Here is a 15,229-nt window from a genome sequence, read left to right on the forward strand (position 1 = left end):
TACTTTTTCATTACAATAACTATTGGGCCAGCATTCAGAAGCACGTATAAACCCATTTTAATAGAATTTAAATCTTTTTAAACCAAAAAAAAATTGTTTGTTTGTAGAATATCAATTTTCTCATAAAGCCATTTTTTCATACAATATAAACTGAAATTGCTTAACTATTTCTTGAAGTAAGTAGTTACAAAATTTTTACATATGTGACAAATTATGTAAATATTATCATAAGCTGATAGTAAATACATACTTCTTGAAGGAAAGTCTAATTGAATTGTTCGATATTTAAATCATAGAGATATCTGAAAATCAGACAGATGGACAAATTTAGACTACAAGTACTATTAATAAATTCGTGTTAAGTGACCAATATTTAAAATAGTTTTCTTCTTATTCGGATTATATTTGCGCTAAGGTTATTACTTTTGAATACATAAAGTTTTCATATGGATAGCCCACCTTATAATAAAAGAGAAGCATTACTAATTCACTGATTCATCATCGCATAGCGGCTATTCCTAGATCCATGAAATTTTGACGCTAGATTTCTTTTTGGATACATACATCCAATAAAGGATTTTTGGATATTTGTATATTTGTATAAAGGGAGAAAAACGGGTAAAACAGGATTTTTTGATAATCTTACACAATATTGGTAATACTACTCTTAAAAAGAGCAGATGAGTGTGTGTGGTACCTTTTCGAAATTCGTACCTTTGTGTGTGTGGTACCTTTTCGAAATTCGTACCTTTAAGGGAAATGTTTAACAAAGGTGCTTTTGTTACCTTTTTGGGGCCTTTATAATTTTTTAACTAATAAACATAATTAAATTTTTGTAAATATTTTGGACACATTTTTTAAAATTATGAGACGCCTGTTTTGTACTTTTTTTTAAAGTTTAGCCTTTTTGAGTGTAAATGGGAGAAAATTGTATTTTTGGTACTTGTTTTTAGTACATTAAGAAAACTTTTTGATTTATTGACGTATTTTTATTCAATATACCTATTATGCGGACTAAATCAGTAATATTTTTTTAACTAATGGGAAAAAAGAGAAATTTAATTTTATTCAAATCCATTGAGTAATTTTTATACAATTTAAAAAAAATCTTTATTTACTCACACAAAATAAGTCTTTGGTATATTATTTTGGAATTCGAGTATTAAGGCAACTGTAGAATTCGGGCAAATTTTTTGGTACTTTTTGAAAGCACAATTTTTTCCGGAACGAATGAATGCAGATATGTGTCATGGGGGAAAATGGTACTCTTCTTTATTGTATTTTTCAAATGATACTTTTTGAATATAGAAACAAGACACTAAACATACACAGTGCCTAATGAATAATATTTTATATGGGAGACATGTTAGTACTTTTTTATTTGTATTTTGTATATAAACAATAATTACATAATTTAAAACATTCCGATCTGAAACGGCATAACTACATATGATAAATAATTTCTAAACGGCCTTAATATGAGAGGTTTGAGATATCAATCTGCTTTTTCGTTATTGCTACGCTCCTGCATTTACATACACACATACATATCGTCTAAGTTGTGGCAATGAATATTTTTGTAAAGAATTTATATTTTTCTCATATAATATTCTAAACATATTGTAGCTAAAAGATTGTTGGAAATTTGTATGCAATATTTACAGATTCTTAAATGCAAAATATTACAAATTTAAAAAAAAGGAGAAAAACAAAATCTAAAATAAACTTAAACGACGAGTACACAAAAAACAACAACTATGGTATTAGAAAAACTAAAAAAAGAAAAATAAAAAGTAAAAACATTTACATGAACAGTTGCTGTTGGCTTTTAAGATAAGAAAACACAAATTGTTGTTGAGTAAATTCAGAATAAAAATAAATACAAAAAATAAAACAAGTATATATAAACATATGGGTCATTTATTTTAATAATGAACTAACTCAATATTAAAATTTTAAAGGTTTTCGGCTTATTTTAATAAAAACGTTTAGAAAACGACTCTTGTATAAATCATGAAAATCTTTTTCTTTAGTTAATATTTATGAATTAAAACACTATTAATGTAAATAACTTTTATATGTATGTATATGCATATTCCATCTAAGTTTAAAAGAAAAAAGATAAATATATTTTTTTGTTTCCAAATAAAATATTAATTTTGTTATTTTCTTCGTTTTTCTTTATTGTTATTCTTTTGGTTTCAAGTTATTTAGTTTATTCATCTACCTGACCAAAATCATGTTTCTAATGCACATCAGAGACTAAAGTGTTATAGCAATGAATCCCTTTTTTCCTGTTTTCATATTGATTATTCATTACAAAGATTTGAAACAAATAGAGTCAAACGCCATCATCCCACATCTCAAAACAAGAGAAACTAAAGTTTAGTCACGTTTTTCACACATTCGCCACAAGTTACGAAAAAGTTTTATCTTTTCTTCGAAATGAAAGAAATAGTAACAACTTTTTCTAACAAATCATCAACACAAGATTGCTTTTTTTTGTTCATATTATGATGAGCAGCAAAAATCTCAATATCAATCAAAAAAAGTGTGTAGAAAAAGGTGTTTTATATCTTGTTACGGAAGTTCATTATAATTTGCACACATCTCCTGCTACAGACTGCGTAAAAATTGTAGGACCAGAAAAGTTTCTTAAATAACCTTAAGTCTTGGTTAAGTTGTTAATGGATTTTACCTACTTCTCCGGCCGTAGCAATTTTGAATGTGTAACTTTAATAAAAGTAAAAGATCATGCAATTGCAAAGACAAACAGTGGGTATATGAAATGCTTATTTACAAGGGTTTTTGAAGATAATTCAATGAAATTTGGTCTTCTAGGGACGAATCCTATTGAAAGTGGTTAAGATCGGCCCATTATTTCACCTAGCCCTCATAAAACTGAACTACCGAATAGGATTGTAATCAAACTACAAGTCGCAATATTGGAAATAATTCAATGGAATTTGGCATAAAATGCTGCAAAAGCAAGTTCTATACCTTAATGACCCTCATGAACTCTATAATTACAGGGCCACACTTGACCCTATAAAAAAGCCCCTTCAAAATTTGACTTAAAAAATCCACAGTTTTATTCAACAATAAATGGCTTAAATATAACTGAGGTAAGGTAAATTCAACTTTAATGTTTTATGGAAAAACTAAATCACATTTTACTTTTTGTAACAGGTGTAGTGTATTATATGGTTTTCTACAAGAGGGGGTAGGAGTAAATAATGGCGTTCTCCCTTGAGCCAAAAGAATGTGTGTGTTTGTCAAATTATCTTCAAAATTGTGACCAGTAGCATGCACCCAAGCATTACATGGACACACAGACGGACATAACTTATTGACGTAGATAGTGATTCTTAGCCGTTTCGTATTCTTACGCATATTGTTGTAGGGTAGAAACGCATCTTGCGCACAAGCTTTACATGGACACACAGACAGACGGACGGACATAACTATATTAACTGAGAAAGTGATTCTATGCCGCTTGGTATACCAATAAGGACCAATATTTCTGGGTGTTACATATATCAGCATAAATGCATAACACACTTTCTAGCCTGTAGGGTATAAATAGGAATTAATTTGTCATCTTTTGGTTCCTTATAGAATGCATAACACACTTTCTACCCTGTAGGGTATAAATAGGAATTAATTTGTCATCTTTTGGTTCCTTATAGAATCGACTAAGATATGACCGTCTGTTTGTCTGTTGTATAATTGTTGAAATTCATTCTCTGAAGACCCCATTTATCTTTTGAATCCAAATCTTAAATAATTCTATCATTATTAAAATAATGTATGTAGATTGTTTGTTGCTTAGTCGTGTTACGGAACAGAAATACTTTACAAATTATTTTTAATTATTTTGCCTTCGACAGCTTCTTTCCAAAAAGCCTACAAGCCAAATTCGTACTTATGTTAGAAATATAGATTTTATTAATATAAAAAATACTTTATAGAATATATTGATATGATGCATTTGGAAAATATGGAAATTTCAACAATCTACAACCGAACACCAGATATTTCTATTTAACCCTTAACGCCAAAGCACTTAAATCTTCTTTATGTTTCGTCAACAAGTTTTTATCCACATTTTCTGGCAATTCCTTAGCGACCTCCTTTACAAGCCACGACACCATATGTTTATGATTTATACGCTGCTCAACATTACGACAAGCCACTTGGTAGTCTAAACGATTTTTAACATCTTTATAAACCTGCATAATAGCTTCTCTATAAGCTGCCTCTAATTGTAATTCAATATTTTCCTTTTTGGCCTCCATTAGCAATAAGCTACCTTCTGCTCTCCACTGTTCTAGTTCTTCACAATCAATTAGGTCTTGCAAAGCTTTAAGTTCGGCTTCATGTTGTTTCTTCCAATTTGATTCGAATTTTTCAATTTCTTTATCACAATATTGTGCAAATTTTGGACCCAATTTTTTTACCGCCACCACACACATTATGCCCAATGAGAGACCCGTATAGAATTCATGCTCACAAACATAGATTTCTTTGGAGAATAGATAATTCAGTAGTCCGAGACCAAATATATAGGGTCCTGTTTTACCCGTTTTAGGATAGAAGAATTGAAACCAGTTGTCAGGTATAAAACCTAAACGTACTTTATCGGGATATATGCGACGTTTAGTGCCACAATCACAGTAATGAGTATAACCCGTGCCTATGGGAATAGCCTGTGGTACACCCATTTTACGCAGATATTGAGAAGTTATAATAGAAATCGGTTTAAAAGGAGGCATTTATTGTTTTGCTTATAAAAAAAATAAAAAACTTAAACTTAACAAAACAATTCCAAATATATGTAATTTTTTAATTATAAAAGTCAATTGAAAACAGATGTTGATTGTGCAGCAACAAGATTCTTCAAATAATTTTTAATTTAAACAAAATTCCAATGATTGACTCATTTATTTTCAATTGAATTGAGTTGAACATTTATTTTGGTGCCGCTTGTCATATTGATTAGTTTGAATACATTTTTTTAAATATATATTTGCCAATATATATGTTTTTGGTTCTTTGTTCCATTGACTATTGTTTCCAATTTATTTACATTCAAATAAACGCCAAACAGAAAATAATACCTGCGGGGCGCGTGTGTGTATATATGACAAGAACTCATTAATTCAATAATATTCTCTAGATAATTTCGAAAATTGATTTGTTACCTTTTGACGTCATTTTAAAAAGATTATATTTACTTGTCAAAGGCATAATTTACTCCGTTTGACCTTGATTTGAATTTAAATATTTTGTATAAAACTAATAGATCAATGAGACCGAAAGATATTAAATCAAATGAGTATAATCGATTTTGGTGGGAAATAAAAGTGATCATACAAGAGACGAACTTTTATGTTTTTATTAAAAAAAATACGATTTTAGGTTGAAAAAATAATAAAAGTGATCGCAAAACAAGTCAACAAAATTGTGTCCCTTTTAAATAAAAATAGCTAATTCCTATGTATTTCCATCCGCTGAGTTAAAAAATCGCTATTCAAATTTTCGGTTAGTTCTAGTTTTTGAGATACTGCGATTTTTGTACAGACATTGTTTATGTCACTTTATTGAAGTTTTTACTTAATTTTGCAAAACTGGAACTAAATTCAAAAGATTTTTAAAAAGATGGAAATTAATTTCAAAATCATTTCATTAAATTTTTAACGAATTTCCAATTGTTTTTTAAAAATGTTGTTACTGTTATATGTTGGTACTATATTGCAAAAAGGAATCAAATTCGTTTAAATTAAATTAAAGTTATAAGGATAAATAATGGACATCCAAGGTATACTGTAATAACTGTCAGTATGATTTTACTCCTATGATATAAAATTTTATGCTGATTCTATGAATATTGGTTCGGTTCTGAGATATTAAGTAAAAAATATCAAAAAAAAAAATATTAAATAACGTTTTAACAAAAACAAAAATATCTTGGAAACTAGAGCTAACCGAAGGTGGTCCTTACCATATAAATAAAATACAAAAATTAAAATATCTGGAAAACTATTAGAGCAAATTAATTTTAATTTTGCTCGAACTGACATTTCTATTTTTCTATGTTATGCTTTAATAATCTGGTGGAGATCTTTGGAAAAAGGGTAACATTAAACAGGTATAGCTGGTGCCATAAGCACCACGTCAACGAATGCTCTAGAAACGATGTTTATATTGATACATACTTATAGCTGAACGGCTTTGAACTTTAAGCGAACTGACCAAAAACGTCAATAAAACACTTCATCATACTGTAAACTTTAGAAGACTTTACATAATCATCGGGAGTACCCAATCGCGAACCAGACACACAATATGTTGGGAACTTTTAAACAGTGATCTCAGAAGGTCATGGTGAAGCGGAATATTAAAGCAAATACCCTTACGAAGCTGTTGCTATGGCCCTAAATTGGGGAACAATCAAGGCCTGGGGTTCTACATTGATCGGAAGTACCCAATCTCATACTAGACACACAATATGTTGGGAACTTTAAACACTGATCTCAGATAGAAGGTCATGATGAAGCGGAACATAAGAGCAAATACCCTAAGGAAGCTGTTGCTACACGGATGGCCTTAAATTGGGGAACAATACACGCCTAGGGTTGTACATTGAAGACTCACATAAAGGTATTTTCTTTTCTGGCATAAGTGGTGCCTGCCATCATTCTGCCTTTTGTGAAATAATGTAACTTTGTAAGCGTATAACATGTTCTTTTCAAAAAAAAGTTTAATTAAAAATCCACAACATTTTTCAACTTAATTTAATCAAAGAGTAAGAAGTGCTACTTTTGCTGCTATCATGGGAAAAAATATTTGTTTTTAAGTTCGTTTGTGTTCATGAAATAGTTTTTATTTTTTGTATATTTTACTAAAATGTGTACAAAATTACAATGAATATTGTTCTATTCTGAACACATTATGAGGGCGTCAATAACCTTTAATAAGTGTTACAAATGATATTGACAACACTTTTTTTCAGAAGAAAAATTACCATAAGACTGTATTAGATTCCCAGCAAAAAAAAATGAAGTTGTACAAGAAGAAGGGATATTTTCACCAATGAAAATTCACATTAGAATCATCGAATGTTCATTGGTTATAAGCCCTCATTTTAATGAAGAGATATATTTCCAAATACGAACCCATGCTCGCCAATGAAACGCTAATGTTAAAATCATGCATGTTTCACCTTTATATGAAAAACTTAATTATCAATTGAACTCATGTATTTACTATTTTTTTTTGCACGTCTTTTATTGCTGAGTTGTTAAAAGGCTTTAACAGAGGGAGATATTAATTTGTTTCTCACATTTTAAATATTATTATATTGTAACTTTTATTCACTCTATGCAACAATTACATTTCAATTAAATTCGATTAACATTTTAGTATACACCCACTATGCTAAAATTAATTTAATGCAAAAGTAAGTAAATGACCTTTGGTCAAATGTAATTCATGACAAAAGACAAAGTGAATCACTTATTCAAAACACCATCAAGAAAGCATTCAAAAATATATCTTTTATTTAAGAATATCTAAGAATGTAAAATGTATTGAATACTTATTAGATGTGATCGTAAATATTGTTAACAATTTACCTCCATATTTATAAATGCCTTATAAAGTTATTGATGGTTTATTGTAGGAATTTTGTATGGAAAATGTGCGTAATAAACCTAAAGCTTTTAAATTGATTTTTATTGTTTTAATTTTGTTTTAATAAGCTAATCAGTTACTAAAAAGTTTAAATTTGTCGAATTGCAGTATAAAAGAATAAGATTTTTTTAAGCCAGGCTAATGCTGCTCAAACATATTTACGAATACTCATGTGATTGACTCTTTCATGTCAAAAAAGGTCTTAAATGCGTCACTTCATATAATTTTCTTATAGTTTTTTTTAACGAAATTAACAAAATCTTTTCCTGTTTAGTGTGAAAATCTACTTAAAAGAACTCAATTATTGTAGTAATTTCAAAAAATCCATATAAGAACATGCTGTGATAAAATAAAATAGTAGTTAATTGGTAGAATAGTTGACGATTTTTATTGTTCTTTTTTTTCGCCATGTATGTAATACCATACGTCTGTCTGTTCCACAAAAGGGGAGGAGCCAGCGGAATGTAATTGTAACTTTGTATCAAATGTGGATATCTTCCGGCAAGATTTCACCTATGTATATCTCATACAATAATGTTTTATTACTAGGTATACCATTTTAAATACATTTACATTGGTTCTTTTCAAAATCATTAACTGATATCAATTAATTTAATTAATATTTTGATAAACAATTTCAAAATGAATTCATTCTTTAACATATGTGATGTGATAGATAATGGGACATGGATTTAGTATGAACATTTAGTATTTCTATTATATGGTACATAGTACAGCAAACAAACTACAAACAAATCTATTCTTAGTTCAAATAATCAAATATGACAACATTTGTTGTTCAATCAATAGAGAAAGACACCAGGGGAGAGAAAAGAAGACAACACCAGAAACGTGGACACAAAGAGCCACATCATCCAAGAGTATTATAGTGGGTAGAAGTACAATTGTACGAGTACAATTTTTTATGTTAAAATGTGTGTCATTTAAAATGCCAAATGTTCGAATGATGATTTGTAAAAGTAGATTTTGATATTCTTATGTTTTTTTTCAGATTTTTGCTATTTATTTCTTTAGTGTTGGAAAAGTGTCATAAGATACAGAAAAAATATGTTTTATATTCTTATTATTAATTTTTTTTGTTATGCATAGTTGTTTTTGTTAGTAAAAAAATTTGTCACACATTTATTAAATGATTTTCATATTTTTTCAAAATTGTCATAAAAGTGATAAAAACCTTATGGAGTGGAAATATTTTTGTCATGATTTTCTACCATCAATTGCAAATAAGCTGATGGCAAAACTAAATTGTTCCTTTATATTTAGTTTTATTATTTTTTTGTAGCTTAAAATACAATTTATTAACATTTTCAAAATGTTTACTTATACATTATATTTAAGTGTATAATATGTAAATTAAAAAATGTATATATTTAGAATTATTAAAGATTTTATTATTCTTATATTCTATTCTCCTTGACATCTTTTCATGCAGGTTTCTTTGGTACAAAAACGATTACGATTGCCATTGCAGCCTTTATAGGCGAATTTTCGACAGTGTCCCTTATCGTAAAACCATCTAGTTTCAGTTGTACTTTGATCTTTACTGTTGCAAAAGTATCCCTCATTTCGAGATGAATAACAATTCCATTGATCTGTGAGTAGTAAATTGTCAATTTAAAGTAATTGTTAAGTCAAAATTTTTATTTTAAAATGATGGTGGATTATATTGGAGTTTATAATTTGCTGTGTTGAAATTCATACATTTTGAACATTTTTGATTAAAAATCATTTCATTAATATAAAAAATGAACAAACAATTTAAAATTAACAAAAGTACAATTTCTATCTTAATTTTTTTTATTGAACACAACAAATTATTTTTTTATACAAAATATAATTTAAAATATATGTTTTCCTCACGACTAACTTCAATGGAAGTGCTTATAAATAGCTATCCACTTAAGTATGTAATAATTCCTTTTACTATTTTTTTCCTTTTACAAATTATCTATTCCACTAAAAAAAGAGCATTATTTAACTAAAACAAAGTCAAAGCAACCCCCACAACCACATTTTAATTTAGCACAAGAAAACCTTAATGACACTTCATGTCAATTAAAATTTCGATGCACTTTTAGTGGAAAAAAACCTTGAAATTTGCGTGAAAATTAATATGTGTGAGTTGCTGTCCGCGGTTTATCTTTCAGCAAGTAGCAACAAAATTTTACACAAAAAGACTAAAAAATCATAAATATTTTAATGACCACAATTTATGAGTGACTCTAGAAAGGTGCCGCAAAAAAGACACACAATATTTTAATTTATTTTGATAATTGTAAAAGAACTTATGTACATTTATTAGAAAAAAATTGTCTTTTCCGCTATAGTAGTTTGTAAAATATATTTTTAGCGGAGTAGATATAATGATGTCCCTCCGTCGTAGATTGACATTAGTATTTTGAAAGGTCCTGACTCCTTCCAGAATTTTTTCTGATTTTCGGAATTTCAATAACAATATCAATCATTAGTCTATAGTCTAGTATATAGTCTAGTCTATAGTCTAAAGTCTATAGTCTAGTCTATAGTCTAAAGTCTATAGTCTAGTCTATAGTCTATAGTCTAGTCTATAGTCTAGTCTATAGTCTAGTCTACAGTCTAGTCTATAGTCTAGTCTATAGTCTAGTCTATAGTCTAGTCTATAGTCTAGTCTATAGTCTAGTCTATAGTCTAGTCTATAGTCTAGTCTATAGTCTAGTCTATAGTCTAGTCTATAGTCTAGTCTATAGTCTAGTCTATAGTCTAGTCTATAGTCTAGTCTATAGTCTAGTCTATAGTCTAGTCTATAGTCTAGTCTATAGTCTAGTCTATAGTCTAGTCTATAGTCTAGTCTATAGTCTAGTCTATAGTCTAGTCTATAGTCTAGTCTATAGTCTAGTCTATAGTCTAGTCTATAGTCTAGTCTATAGTCTAGTCTATAGTCTAGTCTATAGTCTATCTATATAGTCTAGTCTATAGTCTAGTCTATAGTCTAGTCTATAGTCTAGTCTATAGTCTAGTCTATAGTCTAGTCTATAGTCTAGTCTATAGTCTAGTCTATAGTCTAGTCTATAGTCTAGTCTATAGTCTAGTCTATAGTCTAGTCTATAGTCTAGTCTATAGTCTAGTCTATAGTCTATTCTAGTCTATAGTCTAGTCTATAGTCTAGTCTATAGTCTAGTCTATAGTCTAGTCTATAGTCTAGTCTATAGTCTAGTCTATAGTCTAGTCTATAGTCTAGTCTATAGTCTAGTCTATAGTCTAGTCTATAGTCTAGTCTATAGTCTAGTCTATAGTCTAGTCTATAGTCTAGTCTATAGTCTAGTCTATAGTCTAGTCTAGTCTAGTCTATAGTCTAGTCTATAGTCCTAGTCTATAGTCTAGTCTATAGTCTAGTCTATAGTCTAGTCTATAGTCTAGTCTATAGTCTAGTCTATAGTCTAGTCTATAGTCTAGTCTATAGTCTAGTCTATAGTCTAGTCTATAGTCTAGTCTATAGTCTAGTCTATAGTCTAGTCTATAGTCTAGTCTATAGTCTAGTCTATAGTCTAGTCTATAGTCTAGTCTATAGTCTAGTCTATAGTCTAGTCTATAGTCTAGTCTATAGTCTAGTCTATAGTCTAGTCTATAGTCTAGTCTATAGTCTAGTCTATAGTCTAGTCTATAGTCTAGTCTATAGTCTAGTCTATAGTCTAGTCTATAGTCTAGTCTATAGTCTAGTCTATAGTCTAGTCTATAGTCTAGTCTATAGTCTAGTCTATAGTCTAGTCTATAGTCTAGTCTATAGTCTAGTCTATAGTCTAGTCTATAGTCTAGTCTATAGTCTAGTCTATAGTCTAGTCTATAGTCTAGTCTATAGTCTAGTCTATAGTCTAGTCTATAGTCTAGTCTATAGTCTAGTCTATAGTCTAGTCTCTATAGTCTAGTCTATAGTCTAGTCTATAGTCTAGTCTATAGTCTAGTCTATAGTCTAGTCTATAGTCTAGTCTATAGTCTAGTCTATAGTCTAGTCTATAGTCTAGTCTATAGTCTAGTCTATAGTCTAGTCTATAGTCTAGTCTATAGTCTAGTCTATAGTCTAGTCTATAGTCTAGTCTATAGTCTAGTCTATAGTCTAGTCTATAGTCTAGTCTATAGTCTAGTCTATAGTCTAGTCTATAGTCTAGTCTATAGTCTAGTCTATAGTCTAGTCTATAGTCTAGTCTATAGTCTAGTCTATAGTCTAGTCTATAGTCTAGTCTATAGTCTAGTCTATAGTCTAGTCTATAGTCTAGTCTATAGTCTAGTCTATAGTCTAGTCTATAGTCTAGTCTATAGTCTAGTCTATAGTCTAGTCTATAGTCTAGTCTATAGTCTAGTCTATAGTCTAGTCTATAGTCTAGTCTATAGTCTAGTCTATAGTCCAGTCTATAGTCTAGTCTATAGTCTAGTCTATAGTCTAGTCTATAGTCTATTCTATAGTCTAGTCTATAGTCTGGTCTACAGACTAGTCTATAGTCTAGTCTACAGACTAGTCTATAGTCTAGTCTACAGACTAGTCTATAGTCTAGTCTACAGACTAGTCTATAGTCTAGTCTAGTCTACAGACTAATCTATAGTCTAGTCTACAGACTAGTCTATAGTCTAGTCTATAGTTTAGTCTATAGTCTAGTCTATAGTTTAGTCTATAGTGTAGTCCATAATCTAGTCCATAATCTAGTCTATATTATAGTCTATAATCTAATATGTAGTCAAGATTATAGTAGAAATAGTAAATATTGTACTTATATTATGAAATATTAAAAAACAACTAAAACTTTTTAATACTTAAGTATTTCTTCACTTTAACACAATTCGTACATATGGTTTTTGTTAAAAAAATGATAGCACAAAAAACTGAATTAAAACATTTACAACTTACAAATGCATTTTATGAAATATAATAACAAAAAGTAATATTTTTTTACAAAACACAAGCCATTTGTTTCGCAACAATTACTCAAAAATTCCAATACAATCCATCATCATCCGCATAATGTTCAGAACAATGCGAACGATGAAAAACTTTTCCTTGTTTTTCAATTGAACGAAACAATAAAAAGAAAAATTATACAAAACAAAAGAATAATCATAATTTCTTTACGCATTGTTCTTATTGTTTACATTATTTACATCATTTCTTACTCAATTCTTTACACTGCACTGCGGACTTGGAGGAAGCCGTTGACGAGGAACACTCAATGGTTGGCACAAGCAGCAACAATATGAAGTTGAAAATTAAACAAATTATTAAAAAACTATTCATTAATTTTGCCATTATTTAAAAACTTTTATAGTGGTGGGTTAGAAATATTTTTCTTTTTACGCGAAATATTACTTAATAACAAAAAAATTTTAAAACCACAATTAAAAGATAATATTTATTTTAATTTTTTCTTTTAATATTTCAATTATTTCAAGAGAACCGGCAAACACAAGAAAAAATTTCGCAAAACAATTTGGTCTATGCAGTATATTTTTGTCGTCTATTCTCTGCGACCAAATATTCCGTAATGAAATATTAATTTTCAATATTTAGTTTTCTTCTGGTATTTTGCATGATTTGTTTTAAGTTAATTGTATGACGCCAAAAAATAAATAACAACGAAATTTTTCTTAATAATGATATATTATGAGATAATGATTATATATTGTATTTAGTTAGTGGAATGAAAAGCAAAGTATTGGGCAGACAAGTCTATATAATTAAAAAGAATATATACATATGTACATACTTGTGTATTTAAAATTTACAATGAGTTTTGTAGAACCATCTTCTATACCCTGCAATAAACAAATATTACAAAAGTGTTTGATAATTTTCTAGTTAAATATTTTTATACAAAATAACCGATTTACTGTTATTTAGATAAATGTTTTATATTTACGAAATTTGATTTATAATTAGTCAAGCTAATAGATCATTTAAAATAAAAAAATAGTCATGTATTATAAATGTATATATACATGGGTAAATAAATGTTATTTACTTGGTCTCTTGCAGGGTATTTAATAATCGTTTACTTCCAATCTACAATTTTTGACAATTACTGTTTTATTATGTTATGTTTTTCGATTTTTAATTTTTGCATATTTATTTTAATATGTAATTTTATTTCCTCCAAATCGTTTTAATTAGTATGCTGTACTGGCTGTATACGAATTTTGTACATATCTTTATTATTAATGGACTTACATTGCTGATTTTAAATAGAAAAATATAAAAATATGTTATGAAAGAAAGTCCCTGTGATATATGTGGTTTTCAGAAAATTTATTTCGAAATACATGATGTTAGACATAGCTTAATCGACTCCAAATAATGGATTTTATAAATGTAGGTATCTTTTCGCTTTTAAATGTGACCAAAGTTTTAAGGACACGTAATATGATGGAGAAATTAGATTCGGATTAAGTTATTCTGGATAACTCAGAAAGTAAACGTTGGTCTCTGGATTTCGACTTGCTTAACATTTTGTCGGTCTGTGTAATTTTTTAAGAAAATGATAAAGAAGCTTAATTATTTTGCTTAAAATTCCAATATATGAATGTATAGTCAGGCATGGCCTTCCATATGACATACTACATCAATGAGTTGGGGACTTTAATTCCGAAAGCTCGATAACCCTCTTTGGGGACTGGGATTATATGAGGGCTAGGTAAAATTATAGACCAATTTCAACCATTTTAAACAGGCTTCATCTTTGTGCCAAAAAATGTCTAAAACTTACCGATATAAAATTCACTCTGAACAAAAGTAATTCTATTCCAATGTATTTTTTTATTTGAACACACACTCCTTTAGAGAAAAATGTATTTCCAAGAAGTTAGAATTTAAATATCATAAATTGCAAAAAGAAATGGTTCAAAAGCTTCAGTTATGAATATTTTCATGTTACTTAGTTTTTACTTAGTGATGTAAAAACTTAAAAAAAATTAAAATTTGAAAAAACGAAATAAGTAAAAAATTTCCAATTTAGACATTTTTATTCACTTACAACTGTGTATGTTTAATTCAATATTTCATGAATCAATAAGTTATTGTTTGTTTTGTTAAACAAACAATAACAAAAATATTATTTTTTTTGCAACAATTCCACAATTAATCGAATTATTCACTGGGTCGTATGAGTGATTAATAGTTCTGGCAGTATTAATGATTAAGTATACGTCACCAAGATATCAATTGATATAAAACCCGGCGACCAATGGCCGCCACGTATGATTAAAATAATTAATTTCAATTAATCTTTTGAAAACAGTAATACTCACAACCAGACACCAATAAAAGGATAGAAAAGGGATAAAAACTATTTATAAAAAAAGGCTCAATATTATTAAATTACAAGTGACAAACTCAATGAACATTTTTTATGTTTCATATAATTACTTTTACATAAATAAGAGCAATATTTACGTTCATCATTAAAAATGTCAATAACACAGTAAATTGTTCATACAAAAAAATTACCCCAAAATGACTAAGAACACAAAAAAAAGTGAAGTAGAATTATTAATG

General features: G+C 28.6%; 2 protein-coding genes across 2 annotated transcripts; both read right to left on the reverse strand.

Annotated features, from left to right (window-relative positions):
- Positions 1-3,902: 3,902 nt before the first annotated feature.
- Positions 3,903-5,030, reverse strand: LOC111681445 (ATP synthase subunit b, mitochondrial-like). The gene has a single exon (XM_023443223.2). The coding sequence runs from the start codon at positions 4,773-4,775 to the stop codon at positions 4,041-4,043; it is 735 nt and encodes a 244-aa protein (XP_023298991.2). The 5' UTR covers positions 4,776-5,030; the 3' UTR covers positions 3,903-4,040.
- Positions 5,031-7,741: 2,711 nt separating this feature from the next.
- On the reverse strand, positions 7,742-13,302 carry LOC111681452 (kunitz-type serine protease inhibitor LmKTT-1b). The gene is made up of 2 exons (XM_023443236.2): positions 12,856-13,302; positions 7,742-9,308 (listed from the first exon to the last, which is right to left on the reverse strand). The coding sequence occupies exons 1-2, from the start codon at positions 12,986-12,988 to the stop codon at positions 9,121-9,123; spliced, it is 321 nt and encodes a 106-aa protein (XP_023299004.2). The 5' UTR covers positions 12,989-13,302; the 3' UTR covers positions 7,742-9,120.
- Positions 13,303-15,229: the final 1,927 nt, after the last annotated feature.

The sequence above is a fragment of the Lucilia cuprina genome, chromosome 4 (genome assembly GCF_022045245.1).
Source record: "Lucilia cuprina isolate Lc7/37 chromosome 4, ASM2204524v1, whole genome shotgun sequence".
NCBI classification, from domain to species: domain Eukaryota; kingdom Metazoa; phylum Arthropoda; class Insecta; order Diptera; family Calliphoridae; genus Lucilia; species Lucilia cuprina.

What these genes read in the sequence shown, in the direction of transcription:
- LOC111681452 (XM_023443236.2), bottom strand. Translation starts at nt 12,988, where the DNA reads ATGGCAAAATTAATGAATAGTTTTTTAATAATTTGTTTAATTTTCAAC. An exon ending in AGTGCAGTGTAAAGAATTGA is followed by an intron (nt 9,309 to 12,855) that starts GTAAGAAATGAT and finishes TACTACTCACAG; the next exon opens with ATCAATGGAATTGTTATTCA.
- LOC111681445 (XM_023443223.2), bottom strand. Translation starts at nt 4,775, where the DNA reads ATGCCTCCTTTTAAACCGATTTCTATTATAACTTCTCAATATCTGCGT.